Source organism: Podospora pseudocomata (assembly GCF_035222375.1).
Source record: "Podospora pseudocomata strain CBS 415.72m chromosome 1 map unlocalized CBS415.72m_1.2, whole genome shotgun sequence".
NCBI classification, from domain to species: domain Eukaryota; kingdom Fungi; phylum Ascomycota; class Sordariomycetes; order Sordariales; family Podosporaceae; genus Podospora; species Podospora pseudocomata.
Window position 1 is genome coordinate 55,264 of NW_026946364.1, and position 22,406 is coordinate 77,669.

Consider the following 22,406-nt stretch of genomic DNA (forward strand, 5'->3'; position numbering starts at 1 on the left):
CCCGATGCTGCTCGTCCCACAACGCCGGGCCAGGGTGTTGTTCAGTGCTCACTCACTCTGGCTGCCATCCTTGGTGACTTCATCCAGGAATTTCTCCACGAATGAGAAAAGACCATCCACTCCGGACCAGGCCAGTCAGCAACGCGCCTACTATAACTGATCATCTGACAGAGGAGGCATGGAAGATACAGCCAGTAGCTGTTTACTGCCCGTTGAATTCATGCTGATCGCTTCACCGAATTCCATGTACCCGGTCTGACACCCATCACGAGAATGCTTTCACGTCCCACCTACACGGTGCTGGGTTCAGATCCCACCAACCGCAAATGCAGAATCAATTGTTATGCCTTTCAGCAGGATGCCATCGTCACGTTTCAAGGCTGGCAGTATGCTGCCTTTTGCAGCCCCCTTCCAGATGTCGCTGAACCGCTTTATGTGCACCTCGCCAGGAGGCGGCTCCTAGAACCCCCACACGATAATCCGGGAGGCTGGGAGGTGCTGGCATTGACAGACTACCCCCAGACAGTTGATGACGGCCACAATACCGTTCAGCTAGGCATCTCTCCTGGTGACGGCACAATTCATCTATCATATGATCATCATTGTGATGTGTATGCCAAAGTGGTCCATGTGGTGAATAGTAGGTACATTCGTTGACACCGATTTAGACTTCGCTATCGTTACTCGTGTCGAGATCTTGCCTTGAAGCCCACCGAGTTCACCTGGATAAGCTCCCACTTTACAACAACGCTCGACTACCTTCCCGGGCTCCCTGCGTCTCACAAACCCTTCCATTACGTCACCTACCCCCGGTTCTGTGCGGCCGATTCTGATCTTCTTTTTACGCTCAGAGACGGCAAAGCAGGTCTGGGAAACGACCATCTTTATATCTATTCTTCTTCCTCTGGCCGTTGCTCCTACCTTGGCCAGCATCTCACTGGGATTCAAAGCAATCCGTATATCCACGGCCTGAGCTACCGCTCGGGCAGACTGCATTTGACATGGGTCTACCGTGGTTTTGTCCACTATGACGGATGGGATGATCTCGCAGACGCCAAGCACAAGCAGCAGGCTGGGCCCAACGGAGCGGAGAACAATCATGATTTATGTTATGCTTACAGCGACGGCCTCGGAAAAACATGGAAGAATGGCCAGGGCAAAGAGATTGCGTCAAGAGACCTGGGGATTAGCACTATCGATAACAACAGCGAGGGGATCGTTGTTTTTCGCATCCCTAAAAGATCAGGTCTCACAAATCAGGAATCTCAAGTCGTTGATCTGGACGGCGGTGTCCATGTTTTGAACAGGAGTTCCTTGCCAGTCGGATCGAACAACAGGAGCGGCGTGGAAGCCGTCCACTGGAGACATTATTACAAGGCGCCGGGTGATGATGGTGCGTCTGGTTTCCTTTGGCGTTGCTATCAAAGCTAACATGAATATCCAGGAATTTGGTCTGAATTTCTGCTCCGACCTGTATATGGCAGCACCAGGGGAAGACTGGCTGTTTCGAAAACCGGGGATGTAATCATCATTCTTCCCGATGCAGAAAATGGACGTGTTTATATTGAAAAGGCAACCAAAAGCAGTGGGTATACTGCTCATGAAGAGGTTTGGTCTGGAGAAGGGCTCAGGGGTGAACCACTGGTTGACCTGCCACGGTTGGAGAACGATAACGTGTTGTCGTTGATGGTCTTGGCTGATACCAAACCATCAAATGACATAGATCCAGGAACGAGGAATGTTGTAGTATTGGACTTTGAATTGTAATCATACACCGTTGCCTGTATGCTATGTACGCGAACTGAATTTTCCCTTCCTTTCGTGTGCTCCCATGTCCTCTCCGGATATCTTCCCAAACTATATAAACAAAGGTATCATGACTCGTATCATCATCAGAAAACAAATTGAAAGGAAAAGAAGTCATTTAAACAAATCCAGTCAAGGTCTCCAAGCTTGAAAAATCCGCTCTCCCGTTTCGCCCATGTCCCCTCAACTTGGCGTACACGTTGATTCTCCCGTATTCCGGACCGGTATCGACCGTCCTAACAATCCACATTGTCCTCTTCTTCTTGACTCCTCTTGTTTGTTCAAAGCCTGTTTCTTGGTCAACATTTCTGATTTCTCTCGGGACAAAAAGCAGCATCTTCTTACTTGGAGTTTTGTAACATGGCTCGGTGTTTGCTCTCAAGGGGAATCCCATTTGATTCCCTAGATCCTTTGAATAATGCACGGGATGGGACTGTCGATCATAGCTCTCTGGCTTGGCAGATGGCATGTCCATCTCCAGATAGGATGTCGGGTTCTGATCCCAACTGTACAAGCTTTCGCTCTGAAATTGTGAGATTTCAGAGTCAAAAGGCACAGCAACCAGGGGCGGTGGGGGTTCAAAAGGCCGTTCCGCTCTCGGTGTTGACTTGTCCCAATACACGGGGTTCGAGTCCGCCATCTTTCCTCTGCTGCTGCGCTCGATTCCCTGCATCTCCTCGCTTGGTGGCGTCAAGATTCCGTGGCCCCAAACATACCCTTTGGCCTGGGACCCATCCGTTTCCCCGAGCAAAGTTGGTGTGATCCTCCCCCACCCTTTACCGGCCCATTCAATCACTCTTCTCTCCATTTCCGTGTCCATCTTGATGCCGAGCAAACCGCCGAGATAGATCAGGTAATGGGCCAACATCTGACACAAGTGATCCCGCATCGCCAGCCAAAGTGTCGGGCTCTGCTGAAACTCCCAATCTTCCACCTGCATGCCAGCCTCGGATTGTAGCTCCATCTCTTGCCCCATGCTCTTGCTCGAGTAACCAACCCCCAACACAGCTCCCAGCACGACCAGGAACAGAACCTGGCAGCTTTCTCTCGACAGCTTCCCCAGGTACTGTGGTGTCAGTAGCTTATCCAACGCCAACAGCGTTCTCGACCCCGACATCCTCCCTGCTGTCCAAGCCTCCTGTTTTGTGATCATGCCCGCCAACTTGGACTCAAAGTTGGAATACCGCATCGAAGCAGTCATCAGAAACCTCCGGAAATCATGCGTCAACTCCTCCATCTCCTTTTCCTTTTTTGACCCGCCCTCCGAGGCGAACGACAACCCTAGCAGATTCGCACACATGCCGGCCACCATACTTCCTCCTTGAAGTTCTGGCACCGTATATGCTTCATCCAGCAACCACCTCGTAATCTTTTGGTTGAAAGACGGCTCGTCGAGACTGGCAAACTCGGCCGGCTGTGCAATCCTCCCGAGCAAAGCGCCCATCTTGAGTATCATGGTTTCTGTCCTCATCTTCTGTGGTCCCGATTGAACCTGAAAAATGTCAACGTCGACAAACCTCGTCCGGATGCAGTAGCTCCAGCTGAGGACTTTTCTCTCTGTCCCCTTGAGGGCCGAGGTGAGGCAGGCTTGGCAGGGATTCTCAAGCGAGCACTTTTGTAGGCATGTTAGTCACCAAGAGTGAATGAGTGAGATCTCCAGACACAAACCTCAATCTTGAGCATCCTACACCGCAAGCAAGCACCCTGTCTTCTCACGGCCAGTACCTTTTCCTTGGCTTGGTCGGTTAATCTCGCCCTTTTTGGTTTTTTTCCCGACGGCGGTGTGCCCTGCAGCGGGTGTTGTAGTCGAAAGCAGTGTATGTGTCGTGCAAAAGTCGGGATGGTGTTTGATCGTTCGACCTGACGTTGTTGAAAAGAAACCCGGACGAGTTGCTGTTCAGCCGCATTCTCTTGATCTGGCGGGTTGTTCATTGGTATATGTAAATAAAGGAGGGGGGAAGGGGGGGGAGGGGCTAGAACCGGCAGGGTGGGTAGGTTGGTGATGGTGGTGGCGAAGCTAGCTCCTAGCATGTAATACAATGGTTCCTAGCAACTTTCCAACCCCAGCTGAGACTGCTAGACATTTCCCAGGCTGGGCCCAGCTCCCAGGTGGATGGGCGCAAAACGGATCGATAATCTCACACACTAGAGACTGGGTAGACGGAGAAACAGAGACATGAGACAATTTTCCTGCTCTCGGGCAACTGAGCCTGAACTTGCAGGTCCTCCTGAACCGGAATTCCCATGGCGACCTGAATACTTTATGACTAGTACCACACTAGCAGTGGTGCAGGTGGCCCGAACCTGTTCGAGGCTGGCTGACTGTTACACGGGTTCTCGTCGATATTCCCCCAAGCTCGCGAAATAAGCATCACCGAGCTCCCCGGATCGAGCCTAGTGCTGCTGGTGCCAGCAGGCGCACCGCATGGTTGAGGCGCTTGGCGGAGCTGCATGGTTCGAGACCCCTGTTTCGCTGGCAGCGTTTGCAACAGCGCAAGATGGCCATCATGAGACGCCGTCACGACTCACCACCCACAGCCCAGCTGGGCAGCGATTGTCGATGGAGTCTTTCCAAGAAATCTTCTGGAAATTCCCTTCATCTGATAGTGGAGATGGGGGGAGATGGGCGTGGACCCTGATCGTCATTGCGATCCAAATTCCCTCAGATCATCTCCACATCCAACCCTAACCCCGCAGTTGGCGGTGGTCGTCCGCTCTCCTTGCCGAATTTGAGGTCAGACACTGATGAAGGCATGGCGAGAAAAGGATGTCCAGATTGGGTAAAAATCACAGCTTACCGAGAATCATGCGGCTCCAGGCGCGTCTGTTGGCGGTGTGTGTGGCTGCTTGCTGTCATTCGCTTTCTTTTTGCGGGCAGCAGGGATGGCACTGCCACGGGCAGCCAATCGGAGAAATACCAGGATCTCGTCCAAGCTGAAAAGCCGTTTGAGAAAACACCAGGCCAGCTGAAAACCCCTGCTTTGGCCAACAAGATCGGATTCCAGGCGCCACCACCATCATTTCCTTCTCAAAATTGTTGGCATCCGCTCCTTTCATGTTGGCTTGGTTTTTGAGGATCCGTCCGGAGATGCGCCTGCCGTGACACAACCGCACCTGCGACTGCACCTGCGACTTTATTTTCATTCCCACCTTCGCAGCCGCCTTCTCGGGTGCTCGTGATCCTTCCTATATTGCAAGAGGCTAGCGCACCTATCTGCATGTCATCGCACGGTCCTGCTTGGCAACACATCCACCCAGCATCCACTTTGCACATCAGATCATCATCATGGATTGTTTTCTTGATACATGGAATGTTGGTGCCAAAATCCTCAAGTTCTTCCTTTCGACACTAGTAGAGAGACTTCTCGGCCCAGCCCAACCGCTCACTCCCCTGGTCAAACACGATAAAGGCTGCTTTGAGGGCTATATCGCCCCAGATGGTAAACCCGACACCGCTGTCACTCTGCATCCCTCCGAAGCACCTCAAACTACTGGTGTCGATTTTCGAGTACGCGAGGTAACTGCCTGGAATCCTGATCATCTGACCGTTCCCGGTCCCAAAGTAAAAGTCGGGAGTCGTCGAGTCGTTACACTCAAACGTGTATCCGCCTTGAGAGGCATCGTACTTGGCGCTGGCAATCCGGCCATAAAAAGCTTCACATACGCCCTCGGGCAAAAGGAGCAGGGTAGTACCCGTGTCCGCAATGCCGTGAATGCGTGTACTGTTGAAGCTGCCCGTCGTGCCAACTTGGAACCCGGGCGACACCCAGCTCCAGAAGCCGTCGCTGCTGTTAACTGGAACATATGTAATGTTCCCCGTGTAGGCCCCGTCGTCGATGTACCCAAAGTTGTAGCGGCCAGCTGTGTATCAGGTTAGTACGGAACAGCAATTGCAGGGGTCGTGACTTACGGGCGCCAGACTTGAGATCAGCCGTGAACACCGGCGAGTCAAGCCCGGGCATGGCTTTTTCAAAAAACGTCTTTTGCTTGTAGGGCATCACCGTGTTGATGATGCCAAAGCCTAGGCCCACCAAGCCGTCATTGTCAGAGTCGGCTGTGAACTCTTCCGAGACCTCCCTGGCTGCTTCCACAGCCTGAGTCGACACCGTCAAGTCACCAATGGTGACTGTGTCGACGTAGACGTCCCCGCTCGAGTAGCTCTGGTCCCCGTACGTGATCTTCCACGAGTATCCCTCCATCTTGTCCGCCGTGGTACTCGCGTTGGGGTCGTAAAGAGTCTGTCCGTTGATCATGCTCTCCTTGAGCAATGTGCTAAAGACCCAGAAATCACTGGATCCCGTGTCAAGGTCGAGGTTTAGCTGCTGAGCGGGTGTGCCAAGGGAAACGGGCATCAGGTACTCGACGTCGTATGACTTGGGTGAGTTCTGGACGCTGCCTCTGTCATTTTCATCGTCGTCGTCATCGTCATCGTCTGCTCCCTCGCTTTCGGCACGCTTTTGGTTTCTTGCTCTCCGAACCCGTTTGACTGCCGCCTTTAGGTCGTGCGGAACAGGCGCGCCGTACTTGCGCAGTGTTCTTTCAAGCTCAAGTGGGCCGTTGCGTACGAACTTGGGGTTGTGCACCTGTGTCAACGATGCTGTGCCCTTTTGGACCGTGTTGCCGACGGCGACCGGTGGTAATGCGGTGGAAGCGGCCAAGAGACATGCGAAAACGAGAGACTTGATGATCGCCATGCCGGGCGACCAACTGTGTTGCAGTGGTCGGATACCAGGAATGAGAGGCGAGGAGAATTGTCAAACAGAAACAATTTCTACTTATGGAACTCGTGAATAGAAAAGGAAAGAACGCCCTTTCTCGTGGACCTGCCCATGGAGGGTCCCGGGATAGCTCTTGCGGCCGGGACAGCTTAGGCCCGCTTCCAGCAAAGCAGTGCGCCTTGAATGAGTGGTACCTTCTGTTGTGTTCTGTTTGCCTCGGATTTTAGATATAGGTTGTGGTACGCGGTGCCTCCTGTGACGGACAAGACAACTACACCGAGGCTTGATTCGGAAGCATGTCGGACCTTTTCGTGTTCACGTTTGCAAGCACATGCTGATGATGGAATCAAAAGAAGAGAAAGAACAAGAGGGTCACTCTCTGTCTAACGTCCATCTTAATCTCATAGGCTTCGTGTGACCTCGTCCTCCGGGCCACACCAGGAAAGCAAACACCCTGGGTTGACTTGGCCCGATCGCCGTGGCCATGATCCTTTTGCTGAAGACGCATCACTTCGGGGGGAATGGTCGTGTTTGGTTGGGTTGAAAAGCATGGCACGGACATCTTCAATGAGAGCAATCAAGGTGTTCATAGATCCGAATGACTGGACGGGGTTTCGGGTATGCATACAATGCGATGTTTATAGCACTGTCGATGGGAGTCTGTTTCGTCCCAGCTTGTTGTTGCCCTGGCCGGGTGGATATTAAGGTCGAGTGCTTGGACCCGTGCAGCCACGGTCGAAGTTGCTGCAAAGCGACCCTGCAGATGCAGTCCAAAGTTTAATGACGGCGATCATTCTCGCAAGAGACCCAAGATGGCGGTCGATGGTAGGTGGGGATGGATGCTTGCAATACCAAGGTGACAAATTCTGGGTACTTAGCTGGCACCTTAGTGTAGGGACATTTTGCGTGTGCATCGTAGGCAAGCATCAAGGACAAAGTTAGCAGAAAGGTCTCATAATGTGTCAGTGGAAAGCCACGTTGAATCCAGGATTCCAAGAAACAACTTCACCCTTGTTCAAAACAGCAGCTCAAGTCCCACGAAAGGGATGCTTCCCCTCGGGGGCTCGAGGTACCCACATACTTCACCAGGTTGCCACCGGACGGTAACAGCCATGCGTCTGAACCTCTGGAGGTAGATGTCTGGGTGTCTCGGAGGGCAGTTAAGGTAAGCTTGCCCACTCTCTTTCCTAGTGAAAGAGAATGCTTGTGTAGAGGTCGCGAAAGGGAAGGTGTCGATATGGCGGCGGGAATACTCGGGTAGAACTTTAGGAACAATTGAGCGATATTTGTGTTCTACCTTCCATGTGTCAACGTTCAACACTGAGGCGGTCCGGCTTCGGCGGTGCAGGTCCAGACTGTCATGTGTTTTTTGGGGTGCCATTTCCCACTCTGCAACTCAAGAGGTATCGCCTGATATGCCACCGCAAAGTTGCATTTGGGGAAGGTCAAGATGGATATCAGATCTTCCGTTAAGGCCACAGCGAATGTTGCTCTTGTCTGCCAATGCAGCTCCCAAAGGTCAGGATGAAGATGGTGGCACAGGAGGAGCAGGCAAGCGACCTTCTTGTTCCGGACAAATCGAACTTCATAGGCCAGCACTGTCTGGATGGCGGGAAGGCGGGGAGGGTGACCCGCATTTCACAACGTTCGTCAAGGATTTTAGCTCCCGCAGCCCACCCTAGTCTCCAACCCCACAACACAGTGTCCGGCTTGTCTCTTCACCGTGAAGAACACGCCCACAGCATCAACATCATTAAACGCGTTGATGAAGGAGGAACTTTTATAGCATTTCGCAATGTATATGCTCCTCCATGATGAGGGAGAACCTGTCCGCCAGCCTATTCCAGCCTTCTACTTTGCCATATCCCTCATCTTCACGCGGGTTTTCCCTCGCGTAACACAAAATCGTAGATGGCAAAAGTGCGGTGCAGTTACTGGCCACGGTTCGACCCTTGCCAAGAATAACACTGAGGGATCATCTTTCAACTACACCCGATGGAGCAAGAGCATAGAGAAGAGCAGCAGCGGTATGGATACTTTTGTCATCTATCGTCCTTTTGCCTTTTCTTCTGCCCAATCTCAACGTGATGGATACTACAGCGCCAAGCCGATTCCAGAAGTCTGGTCCGATTCCATGGCGTTTGGCTTCAAGGTCGTCCACCCCCTCTCCCGGCCAATGAAACATGGGACCAGCCGAGAGTTACACGTGGAGCGGGGCAGGACAAGCTCATTGATGAGCAGGCCAAGCTTCCTTCTCTTCTCGGCATGGCGGCAGTCGCAGACTGAAGCAATGGCCAAGCTTCTTACGCAAACCATTCCCCTGACATCAAAAAGCCAATGACATTGACCATCAAGAAGCCCACCCCCCGGCAGCGAAAACGGCCTCTCTTGATGACAGAGATATCGACTCCATGCACACTGACGTTTGATGCCGCGCCAACATCTTATCAGCTCAAGTCACAACATCAACATTCTTCAGTGAGACAGCCGGCTGCACCGATGGTTGCCCAGACGCCAGACGGGTGCCCAGACAGCTGCCCAGACGGGCGTGAAGCAGCAAGCAACAGGCTAAAGCCCCCAGGGATGACACTTGCCAGATCGGCAGGGAATTCTTCGCGCCGTCTGTAGCCAGACAGCTTGCGCCATCAAGACCTGACAAGCGAGTTTAATATCATGACTCTCCCCCCTCAGAACCTAGTGGGCTACCGACCTGCCTATTACGGGAATTCTTGTCGCTCCGGCGAATCGACTGACGGCCGACTGGGCGGACTGCTACATTGCCGTGCATAGATGGGTTGATCTGTTCAACGCCTGCGGTTGGTTGCCCGCAGGAGCTTTCTCCAACTTCCAATATGCATCCGGCAGACCGTTTCATCGGCGCCTCTGCTGCTTATCTCTGGGGTGGTCTGCGATCGAGCTGATGGTCGCCTCTTGTGGCAATGGTCGAGGTGGGATGACACACAAGCCCTAAGCAAGTCCCCAGATAACCACCGACATGAGTAAAGCACATTCTGTTTTCGGCTTGGTCCCCGCTTCGAACCTCGGTGATGGTACTGACAGTAGAGCATCCTCAGGTAGGTACCGTGTAGCGTGCCGATCAAGCTTGGGGCCGAGTTCCTGGGGGACGTAACACAATGATTAAATACCCAGCTGCCCGACCCCAAGCGGTTCCGTGGGCTTCTGTCTCCCTTGCATTCCACGATTTCCCTTCAAAACTGCCCCGATCGCCTCTGGGGGAAGTGGGCAACAGCATACACCACAACACACTACACCTCCCGCCATGGCTGACGAGGAGAAGAGGACGCTCGAGACCAGCACGGCCTCGGGCACCATTCGCCCATTCTCTGAAGGCCAACCACCCATCGAAGGTCCCAATGAGCTCAAAACGGAGCTGACGGTTGGGAATTCAGAAAAGGACCATGGATCCGACGGTGCCGAGGAGGAGGAGGAGGATTTGTGGAAGCCGCTGAAGATGGAAGCCGATATTCCCTATGAGGAGAATCCGCTTACCATCAGAGCCGTTGTTGTTGGTTGCATTCTGGGCTCTCTCGTCGCTGCTTCCAACTTGTACCTTGGTGAGCGATCTTGTCTGCTCTTCTCCAGACGTGTTGGTTAATCATCATGTTCAGGCCTCAAAACTGGCTTCACCTTCAGCGCCAACATGTTTGGTGCCATTTTCGGTTATGGTATCCTCAAGTTTATGGAAAAGTCTGGTGGGCAGATTCCCATCATCGGCGGTTTGTTCGGTCCGCAGGAAAACTCCATCGTCCAGGCTGTCGCGACGGGTGCGGGTGGTACCGGCGGCATCTTCGTCGCCGCCATCCCCGCCATGTACCGTCTCGGTGTGATGCCCGAGGGCCACTCGCCCATGGATGACATTGGTGCCATCTTCACTATCACCCTGGTTTGCTCCTTTGTGGGACTGTTCTACGTAACGCCTCTCCGCAAGTTCTTCATTGTCCAGGTCGCCCGTGAGCTGAAGCTCATGTTCCCCACGCCGACCGCCGTCGCCCTTACCATCCGTTCCATGCACGCCGGCGCTGCCGGTAGCCTTGACGCTATGAAGAAGCTTAAGTGCCTCATGATCTGCTTCGTGGGAGCTCTGATTCACCGTGTCGTCTCGTACTACGCCATCGGCATCCTATACGACTGGCACTTCTTCACGTGGATTCACATCTGGAGCGGCTACACCAGCTGGGCGCTCAACATTGAATCCTGGGGCTGGTATTTTGAATGGACCCCGGCCTTTATCGGTTCCGGCATCTTGATCGGTCTCAACCCCGCCATTTCCATGTTTGCCGGTGCCGTCATTGCCTGGGGTCTTATTGGTCCCCTGCTCGTGCACTACGGCGAATGCATCGGCATTCAGCTGTCTGAGGATCCCCAGTGGGACTCTTACTACAGTTTTGCCTCCCTCAGGAACCTCGGCACGGTTACGCCCTCTCCTCGATACTGGCTTCTCTGGCCCGGTGTCATGGTCATGGTGTGCTCGTCCATGGCCGAGCTCTTTGTCCAGTACAAGGTCATTTGGAGCGGCGTCAGCACCATCTGGAACCAGGGCTGCGGTGGCATCAACGGAATGTTGGTCAAGCGTGGCAAGTCCAGCAACTTCTTCGCCAAGCACGGCGCACCCAAGGTCAGGAGCGAAAGCATGGTTGAGGACCCTTTCCCACCAGAGCAACAGGTCAAGAACTGGATGTGGCTCGTTGGCCTTCTCGTGACGGTCGTCATCTCCATGATCATCTTTCACTTCCAGTGGGAGATGAACCCCGGTCTTACCCTGTTGGCCATCTTGCTTGCCTTCCTCTTCTCGTTCCTCGCCATCCAGATCGGCGCTGTTACCGACACGACCCCCCTGACGGCGGCCGCCAAGGCCTCGCAGCTCGTCTTTGGTGCTGCCACTTCGGGAGGTGGTTTCAGCATCAAGCATGCCCAGAAGCTCAACTTGGTGGCCGGTGGTATCGCTTCTGGCGGTGCTGATGTGGCTGCCGCCCTTGTCGGTGATTTCAGAACCGGTTTCTTGATCGGCACATCGCCCATCAAGCAGTGGGTTGGACAATGCATTGGCAGTTTCGTCTCGGTGTGGCTCGCACCAGGTCTGTTTGTCCTCTTCACGTCGGCCTACCCCTGCATCTGGAAAGGTGAGGCCGAGGGTGAGAACTGCGCTTTCGACGTCCCCTCCGTGTCCGCCTGGGCTGCCGTGGCCGAGGCTGTCACGGACCCCAACGTCAAGATTCCCTTTAGCAGCGGCATGTTTGCCATTGCCATGGGTATCTTGTCTGTTGCGCAGGTCGTCTTCCGTCATTTTTACCTGGTGGGCGAGCGTGAAAAGTACCGCAAGTGGCTGCCCAACTGGGGTGCCATCGCCCTCTCCTGGGTCATCCCCGCCCCGGTGTTTGCCAACGCTGCGTTACTCGGTGCCATCATCGCCGCGCTGTGGAGGAAGTACAACATGCGCACATGGGACATTTACGGCTATGCTGTGGCAGCTGGTGAGTTATTTTTAGTGTTTGGTTTCATAACATGTGACTGACTGTGTTGTCAAACAGGTTTCATTGCCGGCGAGGGTCTTGGTGGTGTTGTCGGCGCTGTCCTTACGCTGGCCGGTGTCGACGGAGCAGTCAAGGGCACACAGATTGCCTGCCCACTCAACTCTTGCTGATACGTTCATTGAGCGGGTTGTACATGATTGCTTCTTGTGTTTATGGTTGGATATGATTTAAATGGGTGTAATGATTTGAAAGCAGCGTATACCATTGATTTTCTTCTCAAATAATTGGATTCATGATGTTTATTGTGCAGAGAGTGATGATGCTACAGCTATCTTGAATTTCCCAGCCTACGCCTGCGGAACGGCAGTTGCCCAAGGGTACGATGTGGCCAGGGGTGTGTTGTAGGTGCCCAGGCTGTGAAAGTTTCTGGTGGTGGTGGTGTTGAAAAAGATCTTTTGCACAAAGGGCAGGATCCCGTTACTGCTTCGGTCAGCATTTTCTTCCACACAAATTGATCAGGCATGCGGAAAACGTACAATCCGCTCATATCACAATGTCCTCCGCTCCTGACATTGATTCCAATCTTGTCCCCCGCCCCAAGCCAGTCATACACCACCTTGGCCGCTGGGAAAATGACGGTTGCCGTCCCTTTGCTGTTCACAAACTGGTCGCCCGTTCCCTGGTCGATAATCAACGCCCGCGGAGCGATGGCAGCGGCAATGGTGTGCGCGTCAAAGGGCAGGTTCTCGTGGTGGTTCATAAAACTCCCCAGCTTGGAATTCGACCACCACCCGGCACCCTGCTTGCTGTTCTCAAGGTTCTCGCCCTGCCCGGACAGCGTAAAGTACCGGTACGGTCCCAGCCCCTGAACGCCAGAAGACATGGGCATGGTGACGGTGATGCGCTTGTCAAACAGCCCCGCGACCAGGGCGGCTTTCCCCAGACGGGAGCAGCCAGTCACACCGACGCGATAGGGGTCGATCTCTGGGACGGTGAGCTGGATCGCGTCGAGGGTGCGGTGGAAGCCCCAGGCCCAGGCGGTCAGGACGCCAATGTCGCGGCCGTTGTAGATGCTCCAAAAGGCTCCCGTCTTAGAGTTGCTGTCGGGGGCCACGGTAGTGTAGTCGAACTGGGCGACGGCGATGCCGGCTTGGAGGTAGGGCTGATTTTGCATGCCGCCTATGTTGATCACGACGGGCGCCGGACGGGAGCTGCTCGCTCCGGAGGGCAGCTGGATGGTGGCCCTGAATGAGCCGCGTTTGTTTTGGGGACCCGTGACGGTGATTTGCAGGGTCGTGCCTGACCGGGTGGCTTCGACCTTTTCCTGGGTTGGGTCGGGGTAGTACCCGAATTGGTATTCTTGGAGGAGCTGGAGGATCTCGGGTTGGCGGCACTGGTACCACTCAGCACGGGACTTGATGCGGTTGGGGGCGTTGCCGGTCATGACATCGCGGGCAAAGGTCGAGGAACCGGCGGCGTTGTCGGTGGTGGTGTACTTTAACGGTAAAAAGGGGTCAGGGAGCGAGGACTGGAGTGGGAGTTGTTGCCAGGTCGGGAAGGGAGAAGGCAAGGGTGCGCATTGGACTTGACGGGGGGAGATCTCTTGGTCATTCTCACTAGATGCTGGTGCCGCAGCCGATAAAACGGCTGCTGTCGCCGCAGTGAAGAGAATGGAGTAACGCATGATGACTTGCTCTTGGACAGGTATCTAGCGATTTGCTCTTCAAGAAGTTGCACTCCGGCTTTGTCTGATATAAGACGGCCAAGAAAAGCTGGGGTACATCAACCTCGTGGCATTAATCCCCGAACCCGTGCATCCCGTCACCCGGATGCTTGGTCCTTGTGGGGTAGAGCCGTGTTGATGATGGGTTGATCCGTATTAGCCATATTGACGCGGCGTAAAAGGTGCCGGGCAAACAAGGCACTCTGGGAGTTCTGTCATGTAAATCAGAGGCTTGATCGGGAACAAGATTCAAAACACACAACGTGTGAGGGTTACAGTCTAGATTTATCCGTCTTGTGTTTCCACCAACTGCAATCACCTGGCGTTTGTTGTTCAATAAAGAAGAGAAATATTTCCTGAAACCAGGTATTATAGAACCGAACTGGGATGTTGAGAATCAGTTTTCAAACCTGACAGCACCTTTTCTCCAGAACCTCCTTTCAACCGGCCGTCACTTCATTCCAGGAACATGACAACAGGGCCGGACCCCTAAACCTTCTGGGCCGCCTTTTCATCCTCATACTGAACAGTGAATTCAGTGACCTGGGCAATGCCGTTCTTGCCTGGGTTCACCTTCTCCCCGTTCTGCACCAGGATTCCTCGGTCGCTCTGGTCGTCGTCACCCAGTCGGTGAAGCTCGAGATCGCTGCTGGTGGGGGCGGGCCGGCTGGAGATGGTGATCATTCTGCTGCGGTTGCCACTGGCACCGGTTTCCTTGACGTAGCCGCTGTGGTATTGTCTCGAGGTTTTTGCGTCACGAACGAGAACACGAAGCATGGGGATAGAGGCGGCGATGATCGAAGCGGAAACCTCGGCGTTGCCCCAAATCCAAAGGTCAATGGCGTCGGCTATTTTAAGGTCGGTCAGCAAAACGTCCTTCTCTACAGCAGTCTGGGGGACCTACCAAAATCCTCAGACAACATGACATTGACCATGCTGGTCTTGATGATGGCCGTGATGCCAGCAAAAATACCCATGCTCATGGCGATACCCACACCGATCTTCTCGCTGTTTCTCATCTGGAGGCCCCAGAGGAACTTCCACGGGAGCATGGCAAGTGTCAAGTCCATAAAGGCCGAATACGAACCCGAAAAGATGTTGTAGCGAACCAAGATGTGCGGCGCCCAGCACGTGCCCTCGACGAACATGTCCCAGACTTTTTGGATAGGCGTGCAAGAGACCCAGGGAAACAAGGCGGACAGGCCCATGGCGATGTTCATGCTGATGATGCAGAACCAGGTGACCTTTTTGATCCAGCCGTCGGTGAGGTGAAGCAAGGTGATGCCGAAGGATGTCTTGGACCACACGGCAGCCGTGACGGAGAGGGTGCCCGAAATGTTCATGGGAAGCAAAAGGTGAATCATGTTCTCCATGGGGAAATCCCAAATGTGTTTGCCGTATCCCATTGTGGTCATGTAGGTCATCAAGGAAGATTCGGCGGTGATGCACAACTTGGCTCACGCGTCAGCACTAGGGACCTAGACAAGAGAATTGGGGGTATCGTGAGACTTACGATAGCTCCAATGAGAAAGTAATCATCCCACCACAAACTCTGCCTCTTGAGCATCCGGCAGTAGAGTCTCAGAGCCAAAAAGGCGCCAGCGACACAAGTAAGGGTCCAGACGCAGGCCACGAGTTTTGGACCGGCATCGTCGTGAGGAAGGGCGGCGAGCTCGGCGGGAGTGAGCTCGACTGGGGTGGCGAACTGGTCCGGTTTGGTGCCGTCCTCTTGCGTAGTGAGGACTACGTCGGCCATCGTTGGTTGTCTGAATGTCGATCCGAAACTCGCCGGAAAGCTAATACAGGGTGAACGAAACAAAGGTAACGAATGTGTGGAAGAACACAACCCCAACTGCCAACGGTTGGGCGGCTGGATCGACCTGTGAAGCGAACAAAGATCTGCAGATGCTGAGATCGAGATTATCAGGGCAGCCGAGAGGATCAGGGGACCGGTGGGTGAGAGGAGGTTGGAATTGTTATACAGAATATCAAAGATGGAAAGGATCGGAAGACACCCACTCAACAGCTGTGGATAAACTGAGACCTAATACCATGGAACTATCATGCCCCCGGGCTTCCCTTCCTTATCGACGTTCCTGCCGAGGGGTGGCCCTTGTCGTACCGACCTCCTGGGCTGGCAAGCAAACCCTGAAGGACAGGGGATTGTGTTGTGTGCAGCCTGGTGGAGAGGGTTGGCTTAGCCAGAAACGGAAAGGGGGAGATCGAGCCCAGAACTATTGTGGATGTTTCGTTTGGGTTTTTGTTTTCGACCAGCATGGTCCCCGAAGCTTCCATATCGACATCAAGGGGCGCCGCCTTCAGGGTCACCGCGTAGCGTAGGGACTTGACCATTGATTCGCTTCTGTTCTGATGGATCCTTGGCCCCTACTTTGCCAATAGCTTGGGATGTTGCTGACACACTCAAGGACAGAGAGGAGAAAACGTGGTCTATAATTTCTTATTCTTCGACATGATGCCATTCTGCGAACAGCATCCTCCACGGGCCAACCAGCGTTTGTGTTTGTTTCCGCTCCTCGCGTGACTTGACAGCGGCAGTTGCACCTCTGTAGATACTGTATGCTTGTTAACATATATGCCTGCAAGAGCCTTGACGAGACTTTTGTGATCTCAGTCACTTAGTTTTGAATGTTACCCTGAGGTCGCACTGCTAATAACAGGCTTCCCCGCGTGCACGTTGCCGGGACCCTAGTGTGTTGTAGTGAATATTTCTAGTTCCACCTTCACAAGCCACCCTTTTTTCTTTTTCTTCTTCAGGTCGTCTGTGTGGTAGACTTTGCTTGTTGCTTTTCTCCTCGCTAGCTCCCAAGCGACTGGTGGCCCACGAGGATCTTTTCGGTGGAGCCTGACTCGTTTGACGAGATCGATCAACAGTGCTCACAGGGCGATGCTGAGGAGTCAAAATCGGACGGTGGAGACGGGAAAAACAGAGAGGCCCAAGCTTGTTCTTCTCTTTGATAAAAAAGCGGCATGAAAACGGCTGGCTCTTCCCGTCCGAGGCGGACCGGCAATTGTCAGCGGGTGGTGCGTCCGAGCGAGCCCCCGTGAATCCCGCGGTTATTCTGACCGAAGAAAAATTGAAGGATTTCAAACCCGGACAACACGTTTCGGCACACGGCAGTGCCCGATCACAGGCACCAGGCAAGCTCCCTCGCCCAGTCCCCGAACCCCGACCCTACCAGCGATTCTCCTTCCTGTTGTGGTGATCTGGCAACTTGTTGCCTCTACCAATTTAAACTTTTCGACGACTGGGCCCACACCTCTGGTGCCTGTGGGGTACGTACTGGGATGCCCTGCCCTTGAGTATGGCGGCAGCCTGGGATCAATTCTTGCGCGGCACTGTGGAGTACCGATCACAAGGCTTGGGATGGCCTCAGCTCTTGCTTGGGTCTTGATATCAAGATGCTAGCTGATGACAACATCGCCTTCTCTCAGCACGACGACGATGCCGCAAAGACTGTCCACCAATAGAAACCTAACGCGGCATCGCCAGCCGACAAAAGATGGGCCAAGTGGACTAGCTCTACTGGTCTGTGACGCCGGCGTTGGCTCGGTCCATACGGAGTATCTGGATGGATATGCGGTCCTATAGGAAGAGGGCCGGAGTTGCTTAGCGGGCATTTAAATCTTGATGGGGTTGAAAGCTTGGACGCTTTAATACCGCCGTGCTGGAGCCGAAAGATAGTATGCATAAATGTCAGGGTCGCATTGGGCTGACCAAATATGAGTTCAATATACACCAAGAGGATGCCATCCAAAAAGGGCATGTCCAATTGTCTATGCACAGGGCCAGGTAGATATACAATATCAACGCAGGCAATCACCCCTACCCAGATTTGGGCTGTGCTCGGGCCTTTTCGGTTTGTGTAGTTGCCGCCGGCATCTTGGCTGATGCTTTGCTTGATCCCCAGAACAGACCATCAACATCCAACCCCACCACCTTGAGAGCTCCGCAGGCAATGTACACCACCAGCCCAACAACAGCGATGAGATCCAGAATGTGCACCAGCCACCACAGGTGCTGCGTCCCCAGCGGGCAGGTGTCGTAATCGGCCTTCCACTGCCAGCTCTCCTCGTCGAACCAGATGCTCAACAAGCCTGCGTTTCCGCCAAAGTCTCCCATCATGCTCCTGACGGTGATCTCTCTGACGCCCGGGACACCCTCCGCTTCTTTGCCAGCCGTCTTTTCCCTCACCGCTTGCCTCCACCGCTTCACTTGCCACTCCACCTCTCCACCCTCGGCCGTCTGGTTCACATAATGATACGTGTCACATCCAGCATGGTCGTGACCGTTGAGAATAATGCCTCTTCTCCCCTTGCCGCCGCCTGGGGCACTGGAAGAAGCCGACATGCCCAAGATTCCTTCCAGAAAGCCTTTTGACGCGGCAACACTGAGCTGGTTTTGCTCCTTCAGAGTCCCGTCGTGCGAGTGGAATTCGAAAAAGGGCTGGTCGACGCAGACACCGGTTGGTTTGTACAGCGGGATGTGGGTCAAAATCACGGTATAGTGCCCCTCAAACTCGACTGCGGCCGCGGTGTTGATGACATTGTTGATAAAGGTATAAGTATCGTCTTGCAGTTGGGTCGAGAGCGCCGGAGTGTCGAGGTTCATGTCGTTGAGCACCACCAATCTCAGCTCGGGGATCAGCCTGGTGGACTCGGTATTGGTGTCGGGATCATATAGAGTCTTGCTGTCGAAACCTTCGGGCAGGGGCAGCTCAAACCGCAGCTCGTAGTTGATCTTTCCAAACGCCTTCTCGAAGCGCGCCGTCAGATTCGTGGTGATGTCTCCCGCATAGCCAATGTCGTGGTTGCCCGCCACGTTGATGATGCGCCTGGCCCAGGTGGTGTCATTGTCAAAGCGGGAGAGGTACCCGGACAGATCGTACTCCTCGGCCGGATACGCCTGCAGAGAATTGGGCACCTTTTCTGCGCCGCGAAAGACACGGTTCCAGTATCGGTTCGCGCGCTTGGTGAACTCAGCCTCGTTAAGCCACTGGCTACCGACAAGATCGCCCAATACCGTTACGTGTGTGGGGCGAGTCCACCAGTGGACAGACCGATAGATGTGGGCAAGGTAAAAATCGTTGCCGAACAGGTCGATGATCTTGCGGACCGACTCGAAAAAGTTGAAGGTGTCCTCTAGCAGAATATCGACAACATCGTGGAGGGCTTGCTTGATGCCGAGTCGCGACAGCTTAAAGTTGCGAACGAGAGATTTCGCATGGGGGAAAACGCCGAGGTATTCAATCGGAATCGAGGTAGAACCCTCCAACTGCGGATCGCCGAGGGTCAGGAGACGGAAAGGGGCTTTTTTCGAGGGGAGCGCTGGGGCGGGAGGTTCCTCGATGCTCGAGTTGATCGCTGTCGCTGTCGCTGTCGCTGTCGCCGTCGCATTGGCGAAAAAAGCGGGAACCCAGTGGGCTTTGGCCGTTTCGAGGAAAGGCGACCGTGTTTCCGACAACGAAGAGGGCGGCAGCGGAAATGCGCAGGTGCCAAAAATTGGGTACAGGTAGAGATAAATCGTCAGGGCGATGGAGACGGGAATGAGGACGCGCAAGACATGGCGAAGAATCGCCGTCGGCTTTGGGAAGCTGCAGAATCGCGTCATGACATTTTCTTTTTGAAGATTACAAATTACAAGAAAATCAGAAGGGAGCGAAGAGAAGGAAAAAGGAATGAGGAAAATAAAAATCCGTTGTTGGCGTCGTCGAGGTTGATCAATGGAAACGTCCCAGAAAAAGTTGGACCCCGAAAGTGGCACTTGTCAGCGAGCGCGTGCCACTGCAACGTCAAAGTCGAGTCGCGGCACGGCATGTCAGCGGCACATCAGACGCGGCGGCGGTTGGTTGGTTCAAGGCGAGGGTTAGGGTCCACTTGAAAATAGGAGGCCCCTTTTCATTTCATTGGACATCAGCAAAGTAGTGAATGACTGTTTTATTCTTCTACCCTCGAGTTAAGAAGTTCTTGCCAGAGTGGCCCAACTCGACAGTACAAGAATATCACAAAAACACAAAACAAATGCAATGCAAAATGACAGAAAACAAGGAAATAATGAGATAACTAAACGAGTGGCCGCCCAGATATCCAAGCTGCTGTTAGCACAGAAAAAGAGCAATGCAAAAAAGACCAAGGCTCAAACGTCCATCACTGATCTAATCCAATCCCAGTCATTCATCCTCATAAATGCTTTTGTTGATTTTGTTGAACATTGTCGGCAAGCCTAGGCCTGGATCTTGTTACCCTGGAGCTGACCTTGGTTCTGGCCGGAGTTGTTGGAATCAAAGCGCTGCTGCTGCTGGCCCTGCTGTCCCTGATTCTGGCCGGAGTTGTTGGAATCAAAGCGCTGCTGCTGCTGGCCCTGCTGTCCCTGATTCTGGCCGGAGTTGTTGGAATCAAAGCGCTGCTGCTGTTGCCCCTGCTGTCCCTGCTGCCCTTGGAGGGAGCCTGACATCTTGTCGGCGTCGTTGTTGAAGCAGTCGCGGAGCCTGTTTCTTGGTCAGTTCTCTTGTTCTCACGCCGGGAGAGGCATGAACTCACATGTTGATGTCACCCTGCTGGCCAGCGACGTAGAGGCACTTCTTGAGCTCGTCCTGGATTTGTCCCCATTGCTGTCCCTGATCCGAAGAGCCAAGAACCTTCTCAGCCTTTGCGTCCTGCCCATTGGTCATGCCAGAGTTGGTGTTTTGATGCTCGGCACGGCCAGAAAGATGGCCCTGGTTGTTGTTCTCGCCCTTGTTGAGGAGCTGAGAGGACGAGATACCCTTCTCAAGCTTCTGCTGCATCGGGGTATCCTCCTGATTGTAAGCCTTCATCTGGGCGGGCTGGACAAACTTGGTGGACTCGCTGTCGCCCTCATTGTTGGTGTTGGCGCTGGAGCCCTTGGAGGAAGACTGTCCCTGACCGCGGGGCTGGACCTTCTCGTGCTGGGAAATGACAATCGTGGGGACATCCTGCTCCTTCATGGCTGGGTTCTGGTGTTCACCACCCTTGATAGCGGACTGGAGCTGCCCGTTGGTCGACTGTTGGCCTTGGTTGCCATTATCCAGATTGATTCTCTGGTTTTGACCCTGTGTGAGGCCCTCGTCCTTGTTGACGTTGTTGCCGAGTGGCTGCTCAAGCTGGCCGTTTCTCAGGCGCTGTCTCTCTTGTTCGAGACTGTTCTGGGGGTAGGCGTTGGACTCGAAACGGCCACCGTTGCCGAGGGCACCAGAGCCCATGGGGCCCTGCTGCTGCTGGCCTTGAACCTCGGAGCGGCGGACTTGGGTCTTGCCCTTGCCCTCTTGCTGGCGCTCGAGGTTCTGCTGCTGCTGGGGACCAAAGAGAAGCTCCCGGATCTTGTCGAGGGTGGTCATGAGCTGCCCATTCTCTTGAGCTTGCTGTTGCTGCTGCTGCTGCTGGCCGTTGTTGTTCTTGTGAAGCCCGGAGTTGACCTCGGAGCGGGGCTGGTACTGCTGCTCCTTGGTGAAGGGGATATTGGAGCCGCCAGACGTAGTCGAAAGCTGGAGGCTCTCGTGATTGAGCTCCTTCTTGCCAAGGTAGTCGCCGGACTTGTCGTAGAGACCGTTGTTGCCGGTGTTGCTGCCGCCCATCTGGTTTCCGGAGTCGGCGCCGTGGCCAGCGGCGAACATTAGGTCGTGGGAGCGAGTAGACAGACCGCCATTGCCGTTCTGGCGGGTCTTGTCAAAGCGGCCTTGCTGACCCTGTTGACCTTGCTGAGCGCCCTGGTCGTTGCCGCTCGAGATGCGGGTGTTTCCACCGTTGTGGGGGCAGTTGCCGTTTCCGCAGCTGGAGGCGGGAAGGGCTGAGCCTGTTGCCGCAATGGCGATGGTGGTGAGAACGGTGCGAGAAATATGCATCTTGGCGACAAGAGAGGCTTCAACAAGGACAACTTTTTGGAGCCGACTGGAACTGAGTAGAGAAAGACTGTATGAATGCAGAGATGTATGCGTTGGATGATGAGATATTCCAAACGCCAAACCGGGGGAGGAAGATGGAAATATATATCCTTTTCGGTCCTCAACATCCCAACCACGCCCGAGTTGAGGTCAACGAGAATTACCCTCTTGTTCTACAGCGTTGAGCAAACCAGCCCGGCCAGAACTCGCCTTGCTGTCTGCGCGAGCCAGAGTGATCGACCACGTCAAGAAAGACACCAAGCCAGCTCATGGCGACTGGGTAGCAAGAAACAGGCAAGCGCCCGGCTCGTCACCCATACAAACCACGTCGTGACCCGGCCGCTATCGACCACCCACCACCTCTGTCACCTCAATCTCGGTGGGGGGAGAGAAAGTCGTGGTCGTCACCGGTTGCAATGGTCCCCCTGGCCTAGGTCATTGCGCTTCTAGACCGGCAGGACGATGGTTCCTGTTGCCCAGGTCTGTCAGCTCTCGTGAGGACTGTCCAGTGGCTAACTTGAACGTAACACCCGCCTCCTTGCCCACGTTGACCGTACCTTTCTGACAACTCCTTTCCACCAAGGCTTTGACAGGCGAAGGAAAGAAAAAAAAAGATATCATCCCGGACCATCACCAAAGTTGAGTATGCCAAACATGTCGTGAAACCGGTCTGTGTTGTTCCACCACCCCAACATCAGCGTGCAACATCAGGCACCCCATTTGGGCGGTTTGGCACTGCTTGTACTCATCC

General features: G+C 54.1%; 9 protein-coding genes across 9 annotated transcripts; 3 read left to right on the plus strand and 6 right to left on the minus strand.

Annotated features, from left to right (window-relative positions):
* Positions 1 to 273: 273 nt before the first annotated feature.
* Positions 274 to 1,767, plus strand: QC762_100820 (uncharacterized protein; the record flags this gene model as incomplete). The annotated part of the gene is made up of 3 exons (XM_062884462.1): positions 274 to 611; positions 669 to 1,393; positions 1,445 to 1,767. 3 exons carry the CDS (start codon positions 274 to 276, stop codon positions 1,765 to 1,767), a joined length of 1,386 nt encoding a protein of 461 aa, XP_062747199.1.
* Positions 1,551 to 3,837, minus strand: QC762_100810 (uncharacterized protein; the record flags this gene model as incomplete). Its single annotated transcript, XM_062884461.1, has 3 exons — positions 1,551 to 2,094; positions 2,152 to 3,418; positions 3,475 to 3,837. 3 exons carry the CDS (start codon positions 3,835 to 3,837, stop codon positions 1,925 to 1,927), a joined length of 1,800 nt encoding a protein of 599 aa, XP_062747200.1. The 3' UTR covers positions 1,551 to 1,924.
* Positions 3,838 to 5,155: 1,318 nt separating this feature from the next.
* On the minus strand, positions 5,156 to 8,106 carry QC762_100800 (uncharacterized protein; the record flags this gene model as incomplete). The annotated part of the gene is made up of 2 exons (XM_062884460.1): positions 5,717 to 8,106; positions 5,156 to 5,667 (listed from the first exon to the last, which is right to left on the minus strand). Exons 1-2 carry the CDS (start codon positions 6,498 to 6,500, stop codon positions 5,156 to 5,158), a joined length of 1,296 nt encoding a protein of 431 aa, XP_062747201.1. The 5' UTR covers positions 6,501 to 8,106.
* A 213-nt stretch (positions 8,107 to 8,319) lies between these two features.
* Positions 8,320 to 8,953, plus strand: QC762_0025830 (uncharacterized protein; the record flags this gene model as incomplete). The annotated part of the gene is made up of 2 exons (XM_062883148.1): positions 8,320 to 8,551; positions 8,898 to 8,953. 2 exons carry the CDS (start codon positions 8,320 to 8,322, stop codon positions 8,951 to 8,953), a joined length of 288 nt encoding a protein of 95 aa, XP_062747202.1.
* Positions 8,954 to 9,804: 851 nt separating this feature from the next.
* QC762_100790 (uncharacterized protein) lies at positions 9,805 to 12,297 on the plus strand (the record flags this gene model as incomplete). Its single annotated transcript, XM_062884459.1, has 3 exons — positions 9,805 to 10,099; positions 10,154 to 12,016; positions 12,074 to 12,297. The coding sequence occupies 3 exons, from the start codon at positions 9,805 to 9,807 to the stop codon at positions 12,184 to 12,186; spliced, it is 2,271 nt and encodes a 756-aa protein (XP_062747203.1). The 3' UTR covers positions 12,187 to 12,297.
* On the minus strand, positions 12,298 to 13,722 carry QC762_100780 (uncharacterized protein). The gene is made up of 2 exons (XM_062884458.1): positions 12,553 to 13,722; positions 12,298 to 12,496 (listed from the first exon to the last, which is right to left on the minus strand). The coding sequence occupies exons 1-2, from the start codon at positions 13,698 to 13,700 to the stop codon at positions 12,364 to 12,366; spliced, it is 1,281 nt and encodes a 426-aa protein (XP_062747204.1). The 5' UTR covers positions 13,701 to 13,722; the 3' UTR covers positions 12,298 to 12,363.
* Positions 13,723 to 14,153: 431 nt separating this feature from the next.
* Positions 14,154 to 15,495, minus strand: QC762_100770 (uncharacterized protein; the record flags this gene model as incomplete). Its single annotated transcript, XM_062884457.1, has 3 exons — positions 14,154 to 14,587; positions 14,644 to 15,190; positions 15,253 to 15,495. The coding sequence occupies 3 exons, from the start codon at positions 15,493 to 15,495 to the stop codon at positions 14,229 to 14,231; spliced, it is 1,149 nt and encodes a 382-aa protein (XP_062747205.1). The 3' UTR covers positions 14,154 to 14,228.
* Positions 15,496 to 17,583: 2,088 nt separating this feature from the next.
* On the minus strand, positions 17,584 to 19,368 carry QC762_100760 (uncharacterized protein; the record flags this gene model as incomplete). Its single annotated transcript, XM_062884456.1, has 1 exon — positions 17,584 to 19,368. One exon carries the CDS (start codon positions 19,366 to 19,368, stop codon positions 17,584 to 17,586), a length of 1,785 nt encoding a protein of 594 aa, XP_062747206.1.
* A 290-nt stretch (positions 19,369 to 19,658) lies between these two features.
* QC762_100750 (uncharacterized protein) lies at positions 19,659 to 21,616 on the minus strand (the record flags this gene model as incomplete). Its single annotated transcript, XM_062884455.1, has 2 exons — positions 19,659 to 20,245; positions 20,298 to 21,616. The coding sequence occupies 2 exons, from the start codon at positions 21,614 to 21,616 to the stop codon at positions 19,981 to 19,983; spliced, it is 1,584 nt and encodes a 527-aa protein (XP_062747207.1). The 3' UTR covers positions 19,659 to 19,980.
* Positions 21,617 to 22,406: the final 790 nt, after the last annotated feature.